At 44.2% G+C, this 26,946-nt stretch overlaps 1 protein-coding gene and 1 pseudogene across 2 annotated transcripts; both read left to right on the top strand.

Annotated features, from left to right (window-relative positions):
- Positions 1–1,867: 1,867 nt before the first annotated feature.
- On the top strand, positions 1,868–26,680 carry LOC306920286 (sodium/hydrogen exchanger 2-like; the record flags this gene model as incomplete). The annotated part of the gene is made up of 13 exons (XM_079496991.1): positions 1,868–2,093; positions 4,367–4,589; positions 6,161–6,401; positions 7,832–8,082; positions 9,768–9,985; positions 10,414–10,610; positions 14,134–14,223; positions 15,553–15,623; positions 16,942–17,085; positions 18,606–18,702; positions 22,929–23,057; positions 25,931–25,994; positions 26,385–26,680. 13 exons carry the CDS (start codon positions 1,868–1,870, stop codon positions 26,678–26,680), a joined length of 2,247 nt encoding a protein of 748 aa, XP_079353117.1.
- On the top strand, positions 20,844–21,588 carry LOC306927078 (thimet oligopeptidase-like; annotated as a pseudogene). The gene has a single exon. The product of its transcript is annotated as a thimet oligopeptidase-like (transcript).
- Positions 26,681–26,946: the final 266 nt, after the last annotated feature.

Below are 26,946 nucleotides of genomic sequence, written 5' to 3'. Positions count from 1 at the left end.
TCTAAAACTACTTCTCAGGATTCAAATTCAGCAATAGCAAAAATAGCAGATCTGCAAGCTCGAAACATGCCGCAAAGCTTGTTTATCGATGATAAACAATGCTGAATCAAAAACACACGGTCACAGTGTCATCACACGCCCAACTGGTATTCACACAATATATCCCAATACTGTAGCCTGCACTGCAGAACAAAAACAACCCACAGTTGTTGATACCTGTATCACCCTAAGCTTAAGCAAAAAACTACATCAATGCAATAACCGCACCCTACGGTGTTACTCAAAGAAGGAAAGACGGGAGAAATTACAATGCGGCCTCCATCTTAGAATGTCAGAGTCATTGGTCAAGCGGAATCGTACAGCTATTACTCAGAGTTATTTGACAGTTGACCTGGCAGAGCGACCATCTTGTGTGTCATTGTAAATCCTCATAGCTACCGGCACAAAGGACAAAGCCGAGTCTCATACAGTTCCACCTGGAGTAGATGAATCTATCGTTTCCCCTCCTGCTCAGCTGCCCCACCCACTATCTCCATCTGGAGGGGGTGGGAGGGATTTGCCATGATGCCATCCAGATTTATCTTTGCAAGCACCTTCGCCTCCTCCACTCCCTCCAGTGAGGTCCGAACAACAGAGCCCGCCTTCCTCACCAGCCTGTTTAGATTGTTGGTGTCCCCTGCGCTGTTGTGTCGTGTGTGCAGCAATCCCAAAGAAGAACACTGGCCATAACAGAAACAGACAGAACTTCTCAGGAAGAACAGCCTGCTCCTCCCCTTGCTATGAAGTGCATCTGCTACCGCAGTGCACTCCAGGGAACTTGTAGTTGTCCACAATCTCCGGAACCTCACCATGGATGATGCCTACGGGTACCAGAGGCACCCTCTTGGTCGTGCAGTAGTCCACCATCTCCTTGGTCTTGCTACACAGTCACGAAGTCCTTCACCACACTGTCTCATCAGTGTTGTCACCTGTGATGCAGCTATCCACCATGTTCCATCAGATTCTGTTGTCTGCATGCGTTGTTAAGGTGTTGGTCCGGACGAGCTGACACCTAAAGGCCTATTCATACTCCAGTAATAGGTGATGAGGTGACCACTGATAGGTGTATAAAGAATGAAACATCTACCGTTATGACAGGGAGGTCCTGCGCATACAGTTTGACATAAAGTATTTTTTAACATTGGTTATAAATTGTGATCATAAAACATACAATAATAAAACATATAAAAGAGAATATTTCACCGAAACGGTTTCGGTGGTCACCTCATCACCAAAACTCCAGTATGAATAGGCCTTCACTGTGTGTGGTGAGGATCATGGTTGGAGGAGCAGTAATGCAGTTAACCTAGGCTCTGACCCCACCACTGTGTGTATGGCAGCTACTGCTCCCTCTGGCTGCTGTGGGACCACAGCTGCTTCTGCTGCCGATGGCTTGGCCACAATAACAGAAACCCACAAACTTGCTTGTGGGTTTTGATGTCTTGTTCTGTTGGTCATTTGTGCGTGCGTGCGTGCGTACGTGCGACGTGCGTGCGTGTGTGCGTGCGTGCACGTGCATGCGAGTGCGTGTGCGCTGTATGTACGCTCCCCTTTAACTCATTACTTTTGGTTGGGTATCATTGCTAGCTCAGGGATTCCTGTGCACATTAGTGAACGCATGAGCTCTCACGGGGCAGACTAGTCTATGTGTGTGTGTGTGTGTGTGTGTGTGTGCGCGTGAGCATGTGTGTGTGTGTGTGTGTGTGTGTGTGTGTGTGTGTGTGTGTGTGTGTGTGTGTACACAAGCGCTCGTTCGCTCTGCCCCCTACGACTACAGCCCCTCTCCCATTTTTTCCAGCAGCAGCCAGCATGGTTACATGGTAGCAGCATGGGTGGACCGTGGATTCATGCTCTGTTCCTCAGTGCTTTCCTAGTGGGATGTCCAGGCCTGACCCCCCAGGCTCAGAGGTCCGACCTGGGCTTCAACAGCAGCCAGGCCAGCCTGTCCCTGGACCTGCCCATGGCTCTGAGTGTGTTCAGCGTGGACTACCACCACGTTCAGGCTCCATTCGAGATAGTGCTGTGGATCATGCTGGCGTCGCTGGCCAAATTGGGTGAGACTTACTCTGTCTGCTGCAGATTAAAATCCAGCGTGAGCCCTTTAGGGGTCATTTGGTTACATTTGTACCCTCTAAATAGTTAAATTAACCCCATTAGTGATGTGTGAGTATATAAATAAACAAACAAACAAACAAACACACAGCACACGCACGCACGCACGCACGCACGCACGCACGCACGCACGCACGCACGCACGCACGCACGCACGCGCACACACACACACACACACGCACACACACACACACACACACACACACACACACACACACACACACTCTAGTACTGTAGATTGGTTGTATGGTTCTCATGTTTTGCATGAGACAGACTGACACAGAGATTTTGTGCATTTATAGATAGATGTTCATGTACTTTTATGTGTAGCAATATATATATATATACGGACCCCAAGGAGTCCTGTCGGTAACAGGTACGGTCGCCCCTTTTCCATCTCGCCCACTACTCTACCTAACTGTAAATAACAAACATAATTCATGTTGGTGATTATATAAAAGGTATTATCATATTAATGTATAATTGTTGAATTCACTCTGTATATCCATGGGCATGGATGGGCAATTATAGCATGATGATGCAATTACAAAACATGGGCTACATAGAAGAAATGTGTTTCATAAAACTAAGTGGATTATTTACACAGCACTGAAAGAAAGCAGTCAGCATCTCTGTCTCAATCTCATGTTATTCTTTCTTGATATTTTGAGTACAGAGATCGACTACTATACAATCAAATACATCAAATTGACAGTCATGTTTCAGGGCTAGGAGAGGGAGGGAGATACTAAAATAACTGTTAACTATAACACTTTTCGCGGGGGCGAGTTGGTAAAGGGGCGAGTTGTTTGGTATTCGTCCTGTCAGCTGTATTGATTATAAAGTTTGGTGCTTTAATGTAATTAATGACTCACAATTCCTATACATTTCTTTATAGGGTTATAGCATTAGTAGTTTGTTGTTGTCAGCTGTGAGCAGAGTGGTGCTTGGTTTGTACCGCGGCAACATCATCCGGTTTGCTATCAATGCACTTAAAGGGACAAAATCATGTTTAATCACACCATGGAATGGTCTCAGTAGCCGTCTACTGACCTACCAAGATCTCAGTAGCTGCATTCTGTGCGTTGATCACGGCTACTGTTTTGACAGCGATGAGGCGAGTTGTCCTAACCTCAGTCTTAACCTATAGCCTCTCGTAGCCAGCCTTTGTCTGCCTTTGCAATGCATATTTCCCCAGGCAGACTAAGTCTTGCCCCTCTCAATTGTGGGAGGACTTCACGGCCGAAGTGGTGACGAGCCAACCAGATTCGTCTGGAACCAGGCTATAACCAACCAGGGCCCAGTAAAAAATGTAATCCTGAGAGGAACGAGACTAATATCCACGCAGTGATATTAGTATCGCTATACGAGGATAGTCTTAACCGGCAACGTAAGTCCCCTAACCTCATATCAGTCTTAACCGGCAACGTAAGTCCCCTAACCTCATATCAGTCTTAACCGGCAACCTAAGTTCCCTAACCTCATATCAGTCTTAACCGGCAACCTAAGTCCCCTAACCTCATATCAGTCTTAACCAGCCACGTAAGTCCCCTAACCTCATATCAGTCTTTTTTATTTTTTTTAATGTTTTTTTGTGGCTTTCGCCTATATTTTTTATATATTTTTTTATGGAGGGACAGACAGTAGGCTGACAGGAAATGGGGAGAGAGATGGGGGGGAAGACATGCAGTAAAGGCCGTCGGGATCGGGAGTCGAACCCGCGGCACACTGCCAGACTGGATTACCAGCCAAGGTGCCTGGACCATTGAGCCATGGCCCAGGCCTCATATCAGTCTTAACCGGCAACCTAAGTCCCCTAACCTCATATCAGTCTTAACCAGCTACGTAAGTCCCCTAAACTCATATCAGTCTTAACCGGCAACCTAAGTCCCCTAACCTCATATCAGTCGTAACCAGCCACGTACGTCCCCTAACCTCAGATCAGTCTGAACCAGCCACGTAAGTCCCCTAACCTCATATCAGTCTTAACCGGCAACCTAAGTCCCCTAACCTCATATCAGTCTTAACCAGCCACATACGTCCCCTAACCTCATATCAGTCTTAACCAGCCACGTAAGTCCCCTAACCTCATATCAGTCTTAACCGGCAACCTAAGTCCCCTAACCTCATATCAGTCTTAACCAGCCACATACGTCCCCTAACGGTTAGGGTACCTGCGGTGGTCTTCCTCATCATGTCTCTGTTCCTCTGTCAGGGTTTCATTGGTCGGGTCGTGTGCCCGCGGTGGTCCCGGAGAGCTGCCTCCTCATCATGGTGGGCCTGCTGGTGGGCGGGGTCATCTACGGTGTCCGTCACTCGGCCCCGCCCGCTCTGAATGCCGAGGCCTTCTTCCTGTTCCTGCTGCCGCCCATCGTTCTGGACGCTGGCTACTTCCTGCCGGGAAGGCTGTTCTTCGAGAACCTTGGAACCATCCTGTGGTAGGAATGGATGACTGTGTGTGTGTGTGTGTGGGGGGGGGGGGGGGGGGGGGGGGGGCACTGATGACGCAGAGGAGAGAACACGCCCCCAGCTTCCCCAGCAGGAATCGAACCTAGGACCTTCTAGCTGTGCCGACTGTGCCACCGCGCCCTGAAAAAACTAAACAAATATTTGTATTTATTTCTTGCAACTGAATGGCTGGAAGATGGAAATTAAGAGTTTTTACATATACAAATAGTACATGCATAAACTTTCCTTAACAATTATATCTGGTTTCACTATTTCAGTATTTATTTATAATGTATCTTCTCTGTTATTAAGGTTATTGTAGCTGCCAATTTGTATTGGGGGGGGGGGGGGTAGACAGGACACTAGATAGACAGGAAATAGGGACATTGGGGAGAGAGAGACAGGGAGTGACATGCAGCAAAGTTTGTCGTGACCGGGACTCGAACCCGAAAAATACATCTTGAACGTGAGAACTATATACACTGATTTAGAAGGCATTTGTATAGAATGGGCTTCAGGTCTTAAAGGGACATACCCCCATACCCAGTGTGTCCTGTGTCCACTGCCTATATGGTCTCAGGTCTTAAAGGGACATACCCCCATACCCAGTGTGTCCTGTGTCCACTGCCTATATGGTCTCAGGTCTTAAAGGGACATACCCCCATACCCAGTGTGTCCTGTGTCCACTGTCTCCAGGTATGGTCTCAGGTCTTAAAGGGACATACCCCCATACCCAGTGTGTCCTGTGTCCACTGTCTCCATGGATGGTCTCAGGTCTTAAAGGGACATACCCCCATACCCAGTGTGTCCTGTGTCCACTGTCTCCAGGGATGGTCTCAGGTCTTAATGGGACATACCACCTCTTTTACAAGTGTGAACTGGCCAAGAGATGAGGCAAAATAAGTAACACGGCTCTGCCAGTAACAATAAATACAAGACAATAACAGCCAGGACAGACATGTGTAACATTCATAAACACAGTATCCCCTCAAACACGGACGCAAGGACAACACAAGAGACGGTCGCGGCCACACAGCCAACTCAAGGTATGGCCACTGAGCCGACTTGGGGACCCAACGCAAGGACAACACAAGAGACGGTCATGGCCACACAGCCAACTCAAGGTACGGCCACGAAGCCGACTTGGGGACCCAACGCAGCTCCTCCAAGGAAAACAAACAAATGAACGGAGCTGAACGTGAATCCCCTCCCACCGCCCACCCCTTTTTTTCCCTCACTGTATATGTTTCTTTTCCCTTTTTACCTCCTTTATGATGAATTCCTGTTCTGTCCTTTGTCTATATAGAAGTGTCTATTTGTACGTCTCTAAATGTTTTTGATGAATTGAACATTGTGGACCCTATTGGAAACAAGTGTAATGCTTAATTGGGTCGTCCACTCACAGTTAACAGCCTTTGTATTGAGTTTGTGCTTGAAATGTACTGTAATTCTGCAAACTGTTAATACATTTTTTCAATCAATCAATCAAAAACCACTAACGAAGAAGCTCAAAGGAAGCTCATACCCACGCAGTGTGTCCTGTGTGTGTCCATGTCTCCAGGTATGCGGTGCTGGGAACTCTGTGGAACGTGCTGGGCATCGGCCTGTCCCTGTACGGCGTGTGCCTGCTGTTCCAGGGCTCCCTGGGGGACGTGTCCCTGCTCCACTGCCTGCTGTTCGGATCCCTGATCGCGGCCGTGGACCCCGTGGCCGTGCTGTCCGTGTTCCAGGAAATCCACGTCAACGAGCAGCTGCACATCCTGGTGTTTGGGGAGTCTCTGCTCAACGACGCCGTCACTGTGGTGAGGAGCAGTATACCACAGCCATGATGGCTTGTGGTGGACATTTCTGTCAAAAAATCTTTTTTTGCCACAGACATGCAACATCTACCACTGAGGAGGGGGAATACTTGTACGGTTTCATTAATGTTGTAATGTTTGCCATATTTGGGGGAATATTTGTCTCTCGTGCTTCGTTATTCCCATGCTTTTTGTTCTTGCTTAATGTAAATCGCTCTGGATTAAGAGCGTCTGCTAAATGCCTAAATTGTAAATTGTAATTGTAAATTGTTATAGTTGTGATTTCCACCAGGCCCAAGGCAGAGGGCAGAGTTTAGGTTTTCACCCCTATTCATGTGTATCTGGCTGTGTGTGCACGACTAATCTCAGAAATCACCCAGAGGGAGCAGTAGCTGCCACACACACAGTGGTGGGGTCGGAGGTTAGCTGCACTACCGCTCCTCCAAGCCTGATCCTCACCACACAGACCCATCAGCGCCAAAATGTCTGTGCATGCAACCAGTAGGCCAAGGAAGGAATAACATGTCGAGGGGCCTCTATAGTAGTGATTTTCAAACTTCCAAGGACCCACAGTTCACTATATGCATTATAGGCCACGGACCCCCGTAACTCTGAGAGTGTGCGGAGCCGTTTGCACACCGTCAAGAGTCACCAATCATTTAGCTCTGGACCCCCTGGGACCCTCTCAAGGACCCCTGGGGCCCCCCTGACCCCACTTTGAGAACCACTGCTCCATAGAGTGCACCAGCTGTATACCTCCAAATGTGCTTCCATTGCTGACCCCTAGGGGGTGCCACAAATGTGAAGAATTTAACCATGGGTCGTAGAAACAATATTTCCCCATGAATCCTGATGACTGCAACCCACGACTTACATATAGTAATAGTAGAATGGTAGTAGTGGTAGTATTAGTAATATTAGTGGTATGGATAGTTCATGGTAGTAGTAGTCATAGTAGGCTAGTATCTATAGTACTTTATAGTATTAAAAGTTCTACTTCACCCATTTTCAACCTACGTTCATATAATAGGTCCTCACTCATAATTGGTACAATTTTTATGTAGCCTACTCGACGGTGTCTCAGAGGAGGGCTGTGGACAGTTCTGAAACCTAAAAGCCTACCAGTGACATCATTGATGGGGATTCCGAGCTAATAGCAACTGCAGGCTTCGTCTTCCTGGAAAGTTAGCATGCTATAATAGAAGCCATTGTTCCCGCATTAATACAAAACCTACCTATGTCATTGGTCCTCTGAGACACAGAGTGAATGAACAAAAATGGTAGCATATTATAATGTACATTAGTGTGGACATATGAAAGTAGTTGAAAATGGGCAAAGTGGTCCTTTAAGTATTTTGTACCTATTTCAGTTGACTGAGCTCTTTTTAAAGCACGGCTAATCGTCCCTGTGTTTCTGTCTCTTTTTCCTCCAGGTTCTTTACAAGCTGTTTGAGTCGTTCCTGCGCCTGCCGTCCGTGTCTGGCCTGGACGTGTTGCTGGGGGGCTGCAGGGTGGTGGTGGTGGGCCTGGGGGGCCTGTGCGTGGGGCTCTTCTTTGGCCTGTTGGCTGCCCTCACCTCCAGGTTCACCTCCAGAGCCCCCGTCATCGCCCCCCTGTTTGTCTTCCTCTACTCCTACCTGTCATACCTGACCTCCGAGATGCTCCACCTGTCTGGGATCATGGCGTGAGTGCTGCTACTGTGTGTGTTTATATTAGGGGTTTTCAGCAGGTGGTCTGTGGACCACTGGTGGTCCATGAAGGTATTGCATGTGGTCCCTGACCATGCATTTAGTAATGTATAGGATTTGTTGATTTTTTTACTTTTCTTTCCACTAGTTGAGAAACAGTGAACTAAATGACCTGGTGACCTATGATGACAGTCCATGTAGTCATTTACTGAAAAGTAAATGACAATGGTCAAGAAATTCAACAAAGAAAGGGAGTTAGAATCTCAAGAGGGGAAGTGCACTGGTTGTCTCGTTGAGTCATTATTATTAGGAAATTATTAGTATTCAATGGACCATTGGTTGAGAAACACATGGGATGCATAACAAGTGTTACAAAAGCACTATATCTTAGCCCATATCCCTAACCCCCCAACACAACAGTGGTCCATACTAGTTGATCCAAGTCAGGGTGGTGGTCCCTCCTTCACAATCAGTTGAAACCCCCTGGTGTATATGCTAAAAACTACTACTTTATACAATTTAAATGACAAAAATGTGTGTATTTTGAATATCTGTATGAGTGTGAAGTAGGGCGTTGCTGAGAAAGGGCATTCATGCACAGTGGGTAAATTAATAAATAAATAACCTCCAGTGCTTATATCTAAAAAAAATCTCAGTATAGTGACCTGCCTGTTCCCATGTCTCAGCATAGTGACCTGTCTGTTCCCATGTCTCAGCATAGTGACCTGTCTGTTCCCATGTCTCAGTATAGTGACCTGCCTGTTCCCATGTCTCAGTATAGTGACCTGCCTGTTCCCATGTCTCAGCATAGTGACCTGCCTGTTCCCATGTCTCAGTATAGTGACCTGCCTGTTCCCATGTCTCAGTATAGTGACCTGCCTGTTCCCATGTCTAGCATAGTGACCTGCCTGTTCCCATGTCTCAGTATAGTGACCTGCCTGTTCCCATGTCTCAGCATAGTGACCTGCCTGTTCCCATGTCTCAGTATAGTGACCTGCCTGTTCCCATGTCTCAGTATAGTGACATGCCTGTTCCCATGTCTCAGTATAGTGACCTGCCTGTTCCCATGTCTCAGCATAGTGACCTGCCTGTTCCCATGTCTCAGTATAGTGACCTGCCTGTTCCCATGTCTCAGCATAGTGACCTGCCTGTTCCCATGTCTCAGTATAGTGACCTGCCTGTTCCCATGTCTCAGTATAGTGACATGCCTGTTCCCATGTCTCAGCATAGTGACCTGCCTGTTCCCATGTCTCAGCATAGTGACCTGTCTGTTCCCATGTCTCAGTATAGTGACCTGCCTGTTCCCATGTCTCAGTATAGTGACGTGCCTGTTCCCATGTCTCAGTATAGTGACCTGCCTGTTCCCATGTCTCAGCATAGTGACCTGCCTGTTCCCATGTCTCAGTATAGAGAGTATGCGCATGCTTAAAGTGAATGGCACATCGAGTGGCAAAGCAACAGGCAAAGTGAGTTTAACATTGTTTAATGTTGTTTAATGCAATCAGATAAGACTTTTCTGTGTGGATGTATGGGCTGTCAAGGCCAGAAAGTAGTTTTTGCCACTCAGTAGGCGTTCCTGCATAACTTCCTGGTTTGATGATGATGTCACACGCATACTCTCTATAGTGACCTGCCTGGTCCCATGTCTCAGCCTAGTGACCTGCCTGTTCCCATGTCTCAGCATAGTGACGTGCGCTGTGACCATGAAGCAGTACGTGGAGGCCAACGTCTCCGAGCACAGCAACACCAGCATCCAGTACTTCCTGAAGATGTGGAGCAGCGTCAGCGAGACGCTCATCTTCATCTTCCTGGGCGTGTCCACCATACAGGACGTCCATATGTGGAGTTGGCCCTTTGTCTGTTCCACGCTCCTCCTCTGCCTGCTGTGGAGGGCCACAGGTAACTAAAACATTGTTTAATGGTAGTATAAAGTAAGCCTTAGAAGGCAAACTAGTGGCAGATCTATAGGTGTTCCCGGTGGGTACAGTACAGGCCCAGCCAGTTTGAATCAGAGCACACCCAGATTTACAGCTTAGCCCACCCATGAGATTTTCTACATGCCCATTTTGCTGAAAAATGTTTAGAGAAAAATCGCTACGGCTGTTGCTGTGAATACAGCATACGGTGGATTGAACTGACCAACCAACCAGCAATGCCATAATTCATACCGATTTACTCGGTACATACTACACTAACATAGTCTTCTATGGTTGGCTTCTGTTCTGAATGCATCTTCATTCTGGGGTTGGTGGTGGGTTATAATAACCCAAGCTGACAGTTGAATGAGCGGTACACTGAGCTGGTCTGGCCTACTGTCCACTGTCCAGGGGTTCTGCTGCTGACAGCTGTGGTCAACAAACTACGGAGGAATGTTGTGACCTTCAGAGACCAGTTTATCATCGCCTACGGTGGCCTGCGAGGGGCAATCTGCTTCTCCCTGGTCTTCCTCATTGACGACTTCCCCAAGAAGAGGCTCTTCATCACAACAACCATCGTAGTCATCCTCTTCACTGTGTTTGTCCAGGTGAAACGCACACACTTTTGTTAAAGTGATACTAGTTCAATAGCCTTTATATTTTGGCATAGATGGATTCAACTTTCTATTGCTGTTAGCTGTGTACCTTACTCGCCAATTTAACCATTGTCTATTTTCATGGTCTAATGAAAATAGAATCTAGAAGAATCTAGAAGCTCACAACAGACGCATCGAGACGGTAACCGGAAGGCTCACCCCAAAGCGCCGGGGCGACTGTGTTTTGGGGTGAACGTTTTGGTATTCATCACGACAGGTTTAGCTGGGAGCTTGTAGATCTACTATTTACGGTATTGCTGAATTTCTTTTAAAACAATGTTTTGATTGTTTTAATGGTTAATGAAAATGAACAAAAATATACATTTATCATTTATCATTTATCATTATTCTTATTATTATATTATTATTGTTATTAATGTTATTATTATTTGTAGGCATAGCATAACAAATTTGGCTAACTGTAAGTTGGTTTTAGTGAAGATATTTGAATATTAGATGAATATAGGTTTACAAGTTAATATCCCTAAAATGTCTGTGATCTTACATTTCATGTATTCCAAATACACTGCCATAGATTGGTCCTATCCACGCACGATTAGCAAACTGACCTTGTCTGCATTTAAACTTGTAGCACTGCGTGTGTACTCACCCAATAATTAATTCCTTAGACTTAGAGTCAGATATTGTCCTCTAGTTTCATATCCATTTGAAAGTTCTGGCAGAAATTGTGTGTTAAGTAAAATATTGCCACTTTTCCACAAGATTCACACAGACAACATTCTCTGTTAGGTAGAGTGGCCGGATGGCAACCGCAAGGTTTGCAGTTCGAACCCGGGCTCCCCAAGAGTTAGTGTCGAAGTGTCCTTGAGCAAGACACTGAACCCCAAATTGCTGGTGTGCTGGTTGGTGCCTTGCATGGTTTCCCCTGTCATCGGTGTGTGAATGTGTGTGTGTGAATGGGTGAATGTAATGCACAATCTATGTAAAGCGCTTTGGATAAAGACGCTATATAAATGCACCATTTATTTATGTGTGTGTGTGTGTGTGTGTGTGTGTGTGTGTGTGTGTGTGTGTGTGTGTGTGTGTGTGTGTGTGTGTGTGTGTGTGTTTGCGTGTGTGTGTGTGTTTGCGTGTGCGACTGTGCGTGTGCGTGTGTGTGAGAGAGGGGCAGAGAAGAGTGGCTATGCTCAACTTGATTTATACTTCTATTCTCCACTCTGATGAAGGTACATGTTCGATATATCATGCAGCCTTACTGTAATAACCGATTTTCGATTATGACATATTAAAATCGATTTTGGAGAATCCCGCGATTAATCGTAAAATTTATTACCAAGCTAGTCTAGGTGCTCTGATAGAAGCTTTGCAAATAATACGTAGGTTACAATAATTAAATAATATACATGTTTAAAACATGCCCTCGCCTCTGCTGAAAACTGCCCAGGAACTGATGTCGCTGTACATTTTATATAGAATAGGCTACTTGCCTTTCGGGGGGTTTTGGGTAGCGTGGACTGGAGGCACTGGTACAACCTCTCTTTAGTCCGACCCCAAACCCTAACCATAACCCCACGTTTTGGGGGTTTGACCCCCCCATCCCCCCGTCCCCTGGGGGGATTCAGTGTCAATTTCAGTATCAGGCATTTTTGCTTCAGATCCAAGTACATCGAATGCCCAAATCTGAATGGTATTCTGCAATTGAAATGTTTTAGTTCAGGTTCGGTTAACGGGTGATTGGATCTGAAGCCGAAGCCTAAACCTGAAATTTGAGGCATTTCAGATTCAGTGAAGGCCTTTTCAACTTCAGGGAACTCCGGCTGTACAGCTAGGGGCACTCACGACACATGGGGGGGTACAGACACACACAGTCACGCTTTGATGTCACAAGGGGGTACAGACACACAAAGCTATGAGGGGGTACAGACACACAAAGCTACGAGGGGGTACAGATACACACAGTCACGCTTTGACGTCACGAGGGGGTACAGACACACACAGTCACGCTTTGACGTTACGAGGGGGTACAGACACACACAGTCACGCTTTGACGTCACGAGGGGGTACAGACACACACAGTCACGCTTTGACGCCACGAGGGGGTACAGACACACAAAGCTACGAGGGGGTACAGACACACAAAGCTACGAGGGGGTACAGACACACACAGTCACGAGGGGGTACAGACACACACAGTCACGCTTTGACGTCACGAGGGGGTACAGACACACACATTCATGCTTTGACGTCACGAGGGGGTACAGACACACACAGCCACGAGGGGGTACAGACATACACAGTCACGCTTTGACGTCACGAGGGGGTACAGACACACACAGTCACGCTTTGACGTCACGAGGGGGTACAGACACACACAGTCACGCTTTGACGCCACGAGGGGGTACAGACACACACAGTCACGCTTTGACGTCACGAGGGGGTACAGACACACACAGTCACGCTTTGACCCCACGAGGGGGTACAGACACACACAGTCACGCTTTGACGTCACGAGGGGGTATTGCGCCACCTCGCTGGAGAGAACGTTGTCTGTGTGCAGCTTGTGGAAAAGGCCTGTTCTGACATCATTCTGACCTCTGCATAGACTCCATATTTGGGCATGCCTGACAAAGACATATATATGGGCATAAAAGGGACACAGACAGGGTTCCATTTTCGTCACCGCTAAACCCCTTATCCCTAAACTTCTTTGCCTTTTTTTACTATTTTGAAAAACTTTTGAGTAGTTCAACTAGCCAATCTACATTGACACGTTGTGAGCTTGTAGACTGGCCATTTTAACTACTCAAAAATGTTTTGCAAAATAGTAAAAAAAAGGTAAAGAAGTTTAGGGATAAGGGGTTTAGCGGTGACGAAAATGGAGCCCATAATATCTGTGTGGGGCATTAATTTCCAACTTGCATCATTCCAAGTAGGCCAGTACCCATCGGGCACCGCTGTAGAGGCTCCAACGGGCACCGCTCGCTAAATACACGTTTTCTGCCAGAACTTTCAAATTATATGAAACTAGTCTCCAAAACGACTCCAAGTCTTAGGAATTCATTATTGGGTGAGTACACATGCAGTGCTACAAGTTTAAATGCCGACTAGGTCAGTCTGCTAACCGTACACGGATAGGACAGATCAATGGCTGTGTATTTAGAATACATGAAATGTATGTAAGATTACAGACATTCTAGGGCTAACAAGTTAACAGAAGTCAATCGATCGGCATGCATACTCGCATACTTGTCCATCGTTTTTTAATTCATATTCTTGATTTGATTTTAAAACATGTTTTAAATGTTTCATTTAATCATCAAGCTATAAGATTGTTCGCTGGTTTAGCACAAAGAAAGACTTGATGATGGCCAGTAGCCATTTAAAATAAATAAGTGACGGGGTAGTTTTTCCCTTTGAAAGTAAAGAAATACAGAATAACAAGAGGTTCTGTTCTGAGAACCATTGCAGTATTACTACTAGTATAATATGGCATGTTTGTATGTGTGTTTTCCAGGGAATGACCATAAAGCCGTTGGTGGAACTGCTGGATGTTAAGAGGAAGAAGAGAGCTCTACCTACAGTCAGTGAGGAGATCCACAGCAGGGTGAGACACAGCGCCCTGTCACTCACCACCACTTTCAAAATGTCAAATAGATGTATTTCATACCACTTTACTGTCAATGAACCACTTTGAAATACTTTAATACTAATACTTTGAAATGTTGTAAACAAAAAAAGGAAGATAGCAGACCAACAAGCTCACAACGTGTAGCATCGTGACTGTGAGTCTCGTGAATCGTGAGGAACGTTTTGATGTTTAAAGATCCAATGTAGCCTGCAGCACGTCGTGGGTTTGATTCCTGATCCCGACGGCCTTTGCTCGTGTCACCCCCCATTTCCTATCTGGCTTCACTTCACTACAGTATATCAATAAAGGCATAAACAGCCCAAACATAAATCTTTAAGAACAATGTTTGATGATTTTTGCGTATAATGACATGGCCAAACAATATTATAATTTCCTTGCTTTTGCATTACGTTCACAAAACACCTTCAAATTAAGTGCAAAGAGACTAGGCATAATACAATCTGGGAACCCATCTAGGCATAATATGAAAAGGAAGAGGCTTTTAATTTAATAAATACAAATAAAAATAAAATCTCTAAATTAAAATTCTGTATTCCGTAGAGGATTGATTGATTGATTGATTGATTGATTGATTGATTGATTGATTGATTACTTTGCAGATTGTCCTGTAAGGAATACAGAATAATTATATAAAACATTATTCTGTATTCAATGGAATACAAAACCATGTTTTACAATTTAGGTACCCTAATTATATTTTTAGCATTAGGAGACTAAATGTCAATGGCATGATGAAACACTAAAACTCAGAAGCTGTACTGCAGTGCCCTCTATCGGCACAGTATAGTTTTTTTTGAAAAATAAAACAGTAACATGCAAGTATTTGAATGGTTGACAGACTGCATTGACATTAGTATGCCTGAATGTGTTGGAAGCTTTAAAAAAAAGTACAAAGGAAGTTTCTGAAAGTAACTGTAATGGTACACTCATACACTCTAGTACACTCATTGTGTACTAGAGATGGAGCAAACATGTCGGTCTAAAAGTGTATTAATTGATACGTGCCAACCAGCGCTGCCCGAGTAAACAAAATTACGCTTTTAAATTTAGTTTACAGTTTCTTCAATATTATTTTTAGGAAAAGACACAGAATTCATTCATCTCCCTTCTTTCGACAAAATAATAGAAAATGCTCGATTAGTGGGCTCGATGAGAACATGTCTTGATAAGCCTGATCGATAAGGTAATGCTCAAAAAACACCTGTTAACCATTATTATCAAACAATAAATAACAATACAATGATAAACACATTGTGATACCCATTATATTGTGTTGTGTCTAAGCTCCTGGACCACCTGTTAGCAGGCATAGAGGATGTGGTGGGCTACTGGGGACAGCACTACTGGAAGGACAAGTGAGTATCACAGATACAGTCCAGTCCACTAAAACAGTCCAAATGATTGAGAGTTATATTACATGTACATGTACAAGTAAATACAACTAGAGCACATACAAGAATGGCTATTTTGAGATTCACTGTTATGTCCATACCTTCTGGACATGATACAGCTACAGCAAAGGAATTCTGGACCAAATGGAAGACAGACCATACCAAATCATGTCTAACAATAAAATTAAAATACAAATTCTTAGATTGGGGGTTCCAGAGGTTTCATGTTTTTGGTCCGTGGCCTACCCACAAGTACCAACAGATGGCAGCAAATATGTTTTAAATGTATAGCACTAAGCGATGGCTTCACATGCAATTATTAATCATACTGCAAAGTCAGGAGTAAGGACAGAGTCCTTATTAACCAAAGTTAGAATAGTACCTTTGGTACCATTGGTATCAGCTTAATACTTGTAATGCCTACATCTCTAGACACAGCTTGGTACTCTTCTAGGCTGACTCACAAAGAGATGGTTAGAGGAAGTTCCATGAACATTTGTTAAACAGGTAATGCCTGATTTATACTTAATTGCACGCCATTTTGTGCACCAAAAATAGCTCACAACGTATCACATTAGTAGACTGGTCAGAGGCAAGGAAGCAACCAGGTGCTCAGGAGGTGTGCAGGTATAACAAATGTAAAAATAGTAAAAAGGTGCTCCTGGGATCAATTGGGATAACACATCTATAGAACAAAGCGGAGATCCAGGCAGACCGTATAGGTCGAAACATGTCGGTTGAATAAAGCTTTCCTCCTTTTTAACATTAAGTGTGCCCGGATCTCCGCTTTGTTCCTCAGTATCAGACTAGCATTCACACTTGTAATCAAGAATAGAATGTGATAGAACAAGGATCTGCAATAGGGAGAAAAAGTAAAAAGTTAATTATCTTAGAGATGGAATATGAAAGTGGGATTTGGAGATTTATATCTATATCTGAGCCAGGACAGAATGGCCTAGGGGAGATGTTGGGTTTATAAGCTTCAGGCAGTACTACTTTTTAACCTGTAGATGTCCTACCTGACACCATGTTTCTCAATAGAAGTGCACCCCCAAGGCCCAACCACTGCGGATTTGCTATTAGTATTGTAGTAGCATGATCTACCATTCAGATCGTCTAAAATAACATTGAATTTGTTCAAATAAGTTCCAGATTGCAGACAATGGTTTTTTTTCTATTGTTATTAGCTGACAGTCTCTTGCAGTGACTTTCTTATCTGTTTCTATTCCTTATCTTATCCTACTGTATTTCACTCTTGCATGTGTACCTGAACCTGCGTGAGGTTTGAGCAGTTCAACAAAAAGTACCTTCGTCGCTTCCTGATCCGCGAGGAGCGGCAGGCTCGCTCCAGCATCCTCCGGGTTTACGAGGAGCTGGAGAGACGTGATCACGTGGCGAGAGGAGACGAGGAGGCGCCTCCTTCATCGTGAGAAAAAGAACAGCCCTCTAAGTTTTAAACCTCCTCCAACTCACTCCATTCTCCTGACTTTTTTTTTATTTTTTTATCAAAGTTTCTTTATACATTTTTCAAGTCACATATGAGTCAAAAGTAGTATACAAAAATTGTTGAGATTTTTACCTCTCCCTCCCCCCGAGTTCCCGCTCTGAAAGAGCCACAACCCCGGTATCTTGTACCATTAACAAAGATACATTGAAATAAAAGGCACATAAATACATATGCAAAAATAGAAGGAATTAATCAAATATTGAACACAATACACAAATAAAAATAATAATAATCAGATTTTGACTTTATTTGACTGTCATTGTATGACGACGTCTTAAAACTAGATTACTCAATTATGAAAGTAATTGTTACTTGCATCCCTAGATGTATGCTACTGCATAGGGTAACAGGTCAGTTCGCCCCAATTCCATCTCGCCCCAGATTTTTTTCCGCCGACCTCACGCCGACAGCTCGGTGAGGCGGTTCTTGTATTCTTTATATTGTTTTACTGAGAATAAGGTTAGAAATAATTTTAGGGTTAGGCATAGTTTTACTGGGGTTAAGTTTAGGAACAGGGTTAAGTTTAGGCATCATTTTACTGAGGTTGAGGTTAGGAATAAGGTTAGGTTTAACCGTTTAAACATAATTTACTTAGTTTACTTTAGGAATACCAGGCCGCGCTGTTCCGCCGGCTGTACGCCCGGGGCGAGTTGGTAAAGGGGCGAGCAGTCTCGTATTCCTGCATAGTGCATATGTTTCAGTCTGAATGCATTATACAATGCGTAAATATGAGCCCTGTGTACCACTCACTGTATGTTCAAGTATATACTCAGTGTTAATTTACTCAGAAGAGCATACAAATGGAACCAAATGTACACTTCAGAATTGTACTGCATTTACCATACATATAAAGCCTTTTATCCGAACCAAAGCACTTTACAATGTGCATTACATCCACAGTCACACACATTCACATTGCCGAGGGCGGAGGAAACCATGCATAGCGCCAACCTGCTCTTTGGGAGCAGTTAGGGGTTCAGTGTCTGTCTTTCTCAAGGACACTTTGACAGTAACACAGGTGGCGCCTCAAACTAGTTCTATAGAGGGTATGCGCGCATCATCATCATACCTGGAAGTTACACAGGAACGCCTACTGAGTGGCAAGAAATGACTTTCTGGCCTTGACAGCCCATACATCCAAACAGAAAAATCTGATTGCATTAAACAACGTTAAGCGATATGCTAAACTCACTTTTCCACTCGATTTGATACTCACTTTATGCATGCGCATACCCTCTATAGGCCTACTGTATTATTCAGCACTTGGTAACACAATGTTAAGAGTTAATGCTTTTATGATGTCATGTCACTCAACCAAGTTACAAGTTACAGTAAATCTGTTGTATCAGTGTATGTATTGTACACCTGTAATTGGAGATAAACTGTTTCTTAAAATGAAGGGATCTCATTGGTATTTGGTTTCTCCTCTCTCCTGATAGACATGACACTCGTTCACAGAGCAGGCCCCTCCTCCCAGAGGAGATGGACAGCATCAGACGCATCCTGTCCCGAAACCTTCACACCTTCAACAACAAGGTAAACATACTAAAACCTTCACACCTTCAACAACAAGGTAAACATACTAAAACCTTCACACCTTCAACAACAAGGTAAACATACTAAAACCTTCACACCTTCAACAACAAGGAAAACACACTGACTTCCACCGACACTTATTTTGTGGTGGTTCTGGGCAATCGACACCGGACACGGCGCTCTCTCGGGTCATTTGCAACGCACACGTGGCAAATTTGAAGATGGTCTGGAGAGCGGTTCTCGAGATACGTGAATTACGGACGTACATACGTACGTACGTACATACAGAGATTCCTTGCATTTATTGTAAATATGTAAGATTTCTCAACAACAGCAGTATGCAGGAATATGGATGCACTTTCAAAATCTGGACATCTTCCACTGCTGTGCCCAAATATGGCTAATTGGCTATCTACATAATTATGACATATAAGATATGGCATGTGTAAGGTCAGTGTGATGCAGCCAGTGTTGTTCTCGTCGACTAAAACTAAGACGAAAAATGTTCGTCGACTACCTTTTTTCACTGACGAAAACTAAATGGAAACTAAATGAAAACTAAGCTATGATATAAACACTAAGACTAAATATATGGACAATTTCGTCAACAGATAAAAACTAGGCTAAAATGTAAGGAAGGGACTAGTGGACAAGAGATCCAGTATAAGTAATTTTACACTTGATTGCATGCTGAAAATAGCCGATCTACAAGCTCACAACGTGTCGCACTGCGACACGTTGTGAGCTTGTAGATCGGCTATTTTCAGCAAGTGTAAAAACAGTCATTATGATGGCAAATCAACTAAGGAAACTAAAATCCTAGGATATTTAGTCGACTAAAACTAGACTAACACTAAGACATTCCAGGTGACTAAAATATGACTAAAACTAAATGAAAACTATTCAAGAGACTATGACTAAAACTAAAATCAAAATTTGCTGCCAAAAACAACACTGGCTGCAGCACTATGGACATCGCAGCAAAATTGTATAAGAAGGAAAACCTCAAGATAGGACGATGGGCCAAAGTTAACCTTCACAACTGACCATAACAGCATAGGCACAGCAACCCTCCAATGGTCTGTGACATCCAACAGATGCAGGGACACTCACAGAGAACTCAAAAAACAAAGCGAATAATTTCCACTAACATGGGACTTATAGGGGAGTTGCTTTTCAACAGCCCTCCTTGCATTTGCAATGAGAACCGCCTGCGCTGGGATCTATCTAAGCCCTGAACAAATCCAACAGATGTCTGACGAGCTCATTGCCAAGACCAGAACGGTATACGATGCAGTGGGTTCCCGTGACCTGGACAGTGTCACCTTTGACAACACCACGAAGGTAGTACGCTGTCCAGGTGAACATGTTGACCCTCCCTCAGTTTGTGGCTCCCAGTCAGGAGGTGACGACCACCAGCACAGATGCATATAAGAAGCTGTCTGAGTTTGAGACGGACATGCGCATGAGAAAAGACGCTTACCAGAGGATAGTAGCTCTGGGCATGAAGCTGGACGAAGACAGTCTTACTACAGACTAGAGGATAAGCGTTACAGTACATGGAGAGACATCTTGGGGAAAGTATCAAAGAGTTACAAGACAAGATGAAGCGTATGGAGGTGGATGCTGACAATCTTATTACAGAGGCATTCATAGAGACATATATGGAGACAAACATGGAGACAAGAAGAAGAGGACTGCATCTCTCCAAAGCGAAACAAAACATGATAGCATTGATAGCAAGGTAATGAATCTATATATCAAGAAGATTGAGAACTCTTCCACGTTGAAGCGGTTGGTGACGCTACATGCTCAGAAGAGTGCTTTGCTGGGCTTCGAAACCTATGCTGACTATGCCCTGGTAAATAAATGGTAAATGGTGCATTTATATAGCGCCTTTATCCAAGGCGCTTTACATAGAATGTGCATTACATTCACCCATTCACACACACATTCACACACTGATGGCAGCGGAAACCATGCAAGGCACCAACCAGCACATCAGGAGCAATTAGGGGTTCAGTGTCTTGCTCAAGGACACTTCGACACTAACTCTGGGGGAGCCCAGGTTCGAACTGGCAACCTTGCGGTTACCATCCAGCCACTCTACCCCTGAGCCACCGCTGGCCCTGCAGACAAACATGGCAAAGTCTGCCAATACAGTCTCCATCTTCCTGAAGGAGCTGGCCCATAAGCTGAAGCCGCTACAGCTACACAATACAAGACCTAAAGGAATATTTTCCAGTGGAGGTTGTGACCCAGGGTCTGCTGGACATCTGCCAGGACCTGCTGGGGCTGTCGTTCAGCCTGGTACATGGCGCCCCCGGATGGCATGCTGATGTCACTCTGCACCAGGTCACCGACAGCTCCTCTGGACAGGTAGTCGGACAGTTCTACCTGGACCTGTTCACCAGAGAGGGAAATAATCTTGGTTTTCGGGCATTTTGCTACCCCCTGCAGCCCAGCTGTCTGCTGCCTGATGGGAGGATACAGATGGCTGTTGCTGCCTTGGTGACCAACTTTAACAGGCCCACAGCTGATGGCCCTTCCCTCCTGCAGCATGATGATGTGAAGACGTACTTCCATGAGTTTGGTCATGTTATGCACTTCCTTTGTGTTCAGGCTGACTACGCAATTCTCAGTGCATTCAACGTGGAGTCGGACTTCCTCGAGGTTCCATCCCAGATGTTGGAGAACTGGGTTTGGGAGAAGGAACCACTATGGAGAATATCCAAACACTACAAGACAGGAGCTCCGATTCCTGACAACCTGTTGGACAAACTCACCAAGTCTCGCTTCACCATGTACAACCTGAGTCAACATATAGTCTTGGCTAAATTTGACCAGGATCTTCACACCTTCAAACTAGTCTCGGCTAAGACCTAAGACCTATGCTAAGACCTATGCCAGGCTTAGCCAGGAGATTCTAGGACTCATTGGTTATCAAGGGACTAACATTATACCATTGGGCCACGTGACATATTACTATAATGCATACTTATATCGCTACCTGTGGAGTGAGGTGTTCTCCCTAGACATGTTCTAAACCCGTTTCAAACAGGAAGGAATCATGAACCCTAAGGTGGGTTTGGACTACAGAAACTAGAAGCTGATGATGTCCATGTGGTCTAGCCCTATGGAATGTATGGAGTGCATATGCTAATAAAAACCAACTTTATGCTTCCTAAAGATAATATGAGCATCAAAGCAATATTTTAAATACTTTTTATTAGCATGTGCAATGCATTCCATATATTCCATAGGGCTGGACCACACATAGACTTATGACATCATCAACTTGCGACAGGAGCAGTTCCTATTGAGTGAAAGATACTCTATTTATGAAAGAAATAAAATATTTAAAGTGTTTTTTAATTTTAGTTATAGAGGGCAAGTATAATGTTTTAAGGCATATTTGTCATATTAGCCAGGGTTCCTTTTAAAAAGTATATCAAGATCCAAGTCCAAGCCGGAACACAATTGATCGATTGATTATTAAGAAACAAAAATCACACCCGTGCGAAGTGAGGGGCGCACTTATCATCGCACATCATTCATCATACATCATCTCATTCCGGCCAATCACAATTTGCGTCCTCACCTTCGTCATCAATGTTTGTGTTACGCAATGTTTGTGTTTACACAAACACTCAATTGTCCAGCCATTGTCAATGGAATTTAATGTTTGTGTTAGGACAACTTGGGTTACACACACCAAAAGCTGGACATAGGAGGGGATATGCTCTGAAAATGCACCTGGTCAGATGGCTGGGCCACGAACGCTTTAAAGATTTTCAAGTGGGCCTTGATCCAGAAAAGGCTTGAGAAACACGCTGCTCTGTGACATGATCTCCTGTGTTGGTTCTGCTCTGTGACATGATCTCCTGTGTTGGTTCTGCTCTGTGACATGATCTCCTGTGTGTTGGTTCTGCTCTGTGACATGATCTGCTGTATGTTGGTTCTCCTCTGTGACATGATCTGCTGTGTGTTGGTTCTCCTCTGTGACATGATCTGCTGTGTGTTGGTTCTGCTCTGTGACATGATCTCCTGTGTGTTGGATCTGCTCTGTGACATGATCTCCTGTGTTGGTTCTGCTCTGTGACATGATCTCATCATGTGTTGGTTCTGCTCTGTGACATGATCTCCTGTGTTGGTTCTGCTCTGTGACATGATCTCCTGTGTTGGTTCTGCTCTGTGACATGATCTCCTGTGTGTTGGTTTTGTAGCAGACCCCAGCCTACAGCAGACACACATTCTACCAGGACCCCTTCACTGACCGGGTCAGGAAGCCACTCCGCAGACACCAGAGCCTGGGAGAGAGATTCACATGCAACACACACACACAATGGACACAGGTACGTGCGTGCACACGCACTGGAGTACTATAATTATACGGTGTTCTAAGCAGACTATAAATATAATGCATTATAGACATTGGCTTCATACAGTAGAACATATTACAGCCTATGTGCTGCAGGCTTACTGCAAGTATGGCTGGAATCCTTTGAGGTCATTAATTGTCTTAACTTGTGGAATTGTGGTGAAATTGAGAACGTCACTTCTTAACAACATTCATATTTAACCGAAAGAATGACGGCAAGTTGTGTAAACTAGTAGTTCTCAAACTTATATTAATGACAAGGACTCTGTAAAGTTGCCCTAACGGCCAAGGCTCCAAGAACAGTCCAAAGTTTAAGGGTTTTTATTTTGACCTAAACTCCTCACCAAAACTCCAGACAGATTTAACAGTTCAAAAAGGAAAGCAGCAAAAATAATACTGTCCAAAAACAGAAAAAGGACGAAAATAAACACTTGAGCAAACACTAATGAACATAACCCAACTGGGTTATGGGCAAGGCCCTGTAGCTCTCCCTCAGGGAGGTTGCCTGTGTCATTGCCCACATCTAATTCACACCAGAAAGCTTTGCTGCGATTAAAACGAATCCTGCTGCGCATTGTCAGAAAGTGCACTTCGTTTGGCAGGTGTGAAGGCTCATTCAAATCCTAATGCGTATCAAATAACCACATTCTACTCCGAGCAAAAACGGGGGTTTCGCTTCGCTTCCAATCGCACTTGATTACAATTCGATGCAGGTGTGAATGCAATCCGCAGTAAATAAAGGAAGTGAAACAAACAATGTGGCGGGTGAGGAGCTGAACACAGTTAGAGACGGAGAAGGCATATTTTACGCAGCGCAAAGATGTCCCGTTACTGTGGATAGACGTGGTCGAATGAGGAGACTTAAGCCCTGATCGAAATGAGGAAGAGTACATTAATCAATTGCTTAAGGAAACACATAAAACACTGCAGTGTATAGCCTACAGAATATTCTGTCTGTCTGTGCGTGCCGTAAACATGGAGTGCTGTCACTGTGTGGGGACTGGGGACTGGGGAGTATAGGACTTTCATCTCGATAAACTTGTAAACATTTTGCGCTGCTGAGTGTCTGTTATATCAGTGCGCTCAGCGCTGTGCCTCCATGCCCAAAAGAACAGTGCGTGGCTGCGTGCGTAGAGAGAGAGAGAGAGAGAGAGAGAGTGGGGGGGGGGGGGGTCCAGCCCCAGACGGCACGACACATGCACGTTATGAGTATAATTTTATCACCATAGATTTCACTGTGTAGGCTAGTTTATGAATGGAACACATTGATAAAGGTCCCCCCTGCTGCGTTTACAATTGCTGCGGATGACAGTGTGAAGGCAAACCACAGCAAATTAAATATGCAAGAATCCCAAATTCTCCGCCCATTCGCATCGAGTCTACCAAAGTATTAGTTGGGAATGTGACCTAACTGTCCCTGTAGCCTCCCTTAAATAGGAGTGGATCCTACCACAGGACACAGAATCAATTAGCAACATTTATTTTCAAATACTTCATTATAAATACTTTCAGAAATAATCCCTTTGCATAAAAGTAACCTAAACATTTCTAAATATGTGTTACAATTAAACAAATATAACTGAAATACCCAATAAACACATTACTCAAAAATAGGGAATGCATAGCAGTTGGCCCATTCCTGATCAAGGGAAATGCCACCAGCAGTGCAGGAGAGACAATTAGCAAACTTGTGTATGGTTCAATACACAAGTTTAAAACAGTGTTATAGAAAGCAGTTTGAATGGGTGTGTATATGTAATTATGAATATAGGGCACGGTTTGGCCCGTGACAGACTCCCAAATTAATGTGCATTTGGCTGCGCACCCCAATCTGAAAATGCCAGGGATTTGTCTAATTAAAATTATTATTTAGAAAATATGTAATAATAAATAAATAATAAATAATAGCAATATATTTATGTTTGGGGTCCTCCTGGAACCCCCCCCCCCCCCCCCCCCCAAGGACCCCTGGGGGTCCCCAGACCCCTCTTTGAGAACCACTGGCGTGAATACATGGCTCAAGTGGAAGTGGGACATATTATTCTAATGCAGAGTAAAGGTGCATTGCTTAATGGAATGCTTTTCATTTAAAAAAACCCTTTCAGCCAGCTCTTGCACAAAAACGTTAACGCAATCTCTGTGAAAGCTCATTTGAATATCACAGAAGTGCATCAAATTGCACTCATCCCTCAAGAACCAAATATATCTGTGTTGAAAGTACTAACATTTATCAGTGCAGGAAGAGTAGACTAAAACAGTGTTTACTGTTATTCATGTTTTATCATTCATGTCTTTTTTTATTTGGAATTCAATTCTACTAATATAGTGCCCCGGGATGCTCACAGCTCACAAGGGAAGGGACTTCCCAGCATGCTTCGGGATGCACACCCTATGTGTAATGTTTAATTGTTGTCGTTATTGTTGTTATTATTTAATGGCAATGTGTTGGGGGTTTTGATTTAATTTCATTAATTAGACGTCATGGTTAAAAGAACAACACATGTTACATGCTCAAGGATAAAACCACAATAAAGTCAGTGACTTATTTCCATTGTGGTCCTTGGGCTGAGAAGGCTATGTGTCCATATGAGGGAGAGGGTTAATTAAAGTGAGTACAAGACATTGTTTTATTTAGTACAGCTATGTCTACTATGGCCACTCCCTTGAAATTATGGATCAATCACAATTACACAAATTAACTTAATTAAGCCCTATAGCGTCCCAATTCTGGGCAATTCTTGGCATTTTGGCAGAGGGAACAAAGAAGGGGATGAAGGTTTAAATATTTAACACAAATAATCTTGATTTGACCAGTCCTTGCTGTATATGTTTGCTGGTGTGTGACAGGGAGAGGATGGGGAGTTGAGTGCAACACAGAGGGGGAGGACAGGACTCACTCGGTCTCACACAGGTACAATCACTATGCCTGCACACTATGACTGATTTATACTGTACCTGGTTGCGCATCATGTCGCGCATAAAAGAAATAGCCATTTTAGATGAGACAACTCTGGCATACAACAGAAAGTCTTTTCACTCTACATTAGTTCATGAATGTATACTGTACGTATTGTTTCAAAAAGCTAAAGTTAAGGCTTACTTACATTCCGTACAATTTAAAGCAGCAAATGATTAACTTTTGTGAACAAAACATTATTTTAACCAATTTGTATGGTAGAGATTAGAGAATGTACAAAGATATTTAACACTTATTTTTTTACAAAGAATATAACTTACACCACCTTTAAGTTACCTGGGTGTTTATGTCATGAATCACATTTTTCTCCTTCTACTTGTCTAGTCTGCTCCATGAGCCCCCCAGCCCCGGCAGCAGTCTGCTCCATGAGCCCCCCAGCCCCGGCAGCAGTCTGCTCCATGAGCCCCCCAGCCCCGGCAGCTCAAGTCTGCTCCATGAGCCCCCCAGCCCCGGCAGCTCAAGTCTGCTCCATGAGCCCCCCAGCCCCGGCAGCTCAAGTCCAGGCCCGGTTATCCGAACCGGACTCCCCAGCCCCAGAGAACCAGACCCTCTCACAGCAGCAAGCCACCGCAGCCAGAGCTCCCAAGAAGCAGCTCAGCTTTGCTTTGGAGAGCGAATAACAGGGCAGGCATATGACATGCATTTATTTTAAACGTACACTGTAAATTAGATTGTATCCTGATTAAGGAAACTTAAATCAGAGTGTTTATCTGGCATAACCATGATACCAAAATCAAATAATAAAATCAGTAATTGAAAGGCTAAGAAGAAAGCTAGCAGTGTTAAACAGTCAGAATTATTTTCAACTTTCCTTTCAGTTCAACAAACACTGCATGTGTCTGAACAAAGTTACAATGATTAACACACATGAATGTTTTAACCTACT

The sequence above is a fragment of the Electrona antarctica genome, assembly GCF_951216825.1.
Source record: "Electrona antarctica genome assembly, chromosome: 1".
Classification (NCBI taxonomy): Eukaryota; Metazoa; Chordata; class Actinopteri; order Myctophiformes; family Myctophidae; genus Electrona; species Electrona antarctica.
This window is presented reverse-complemented; position numbering and strand designations above follow the sequence as displayed.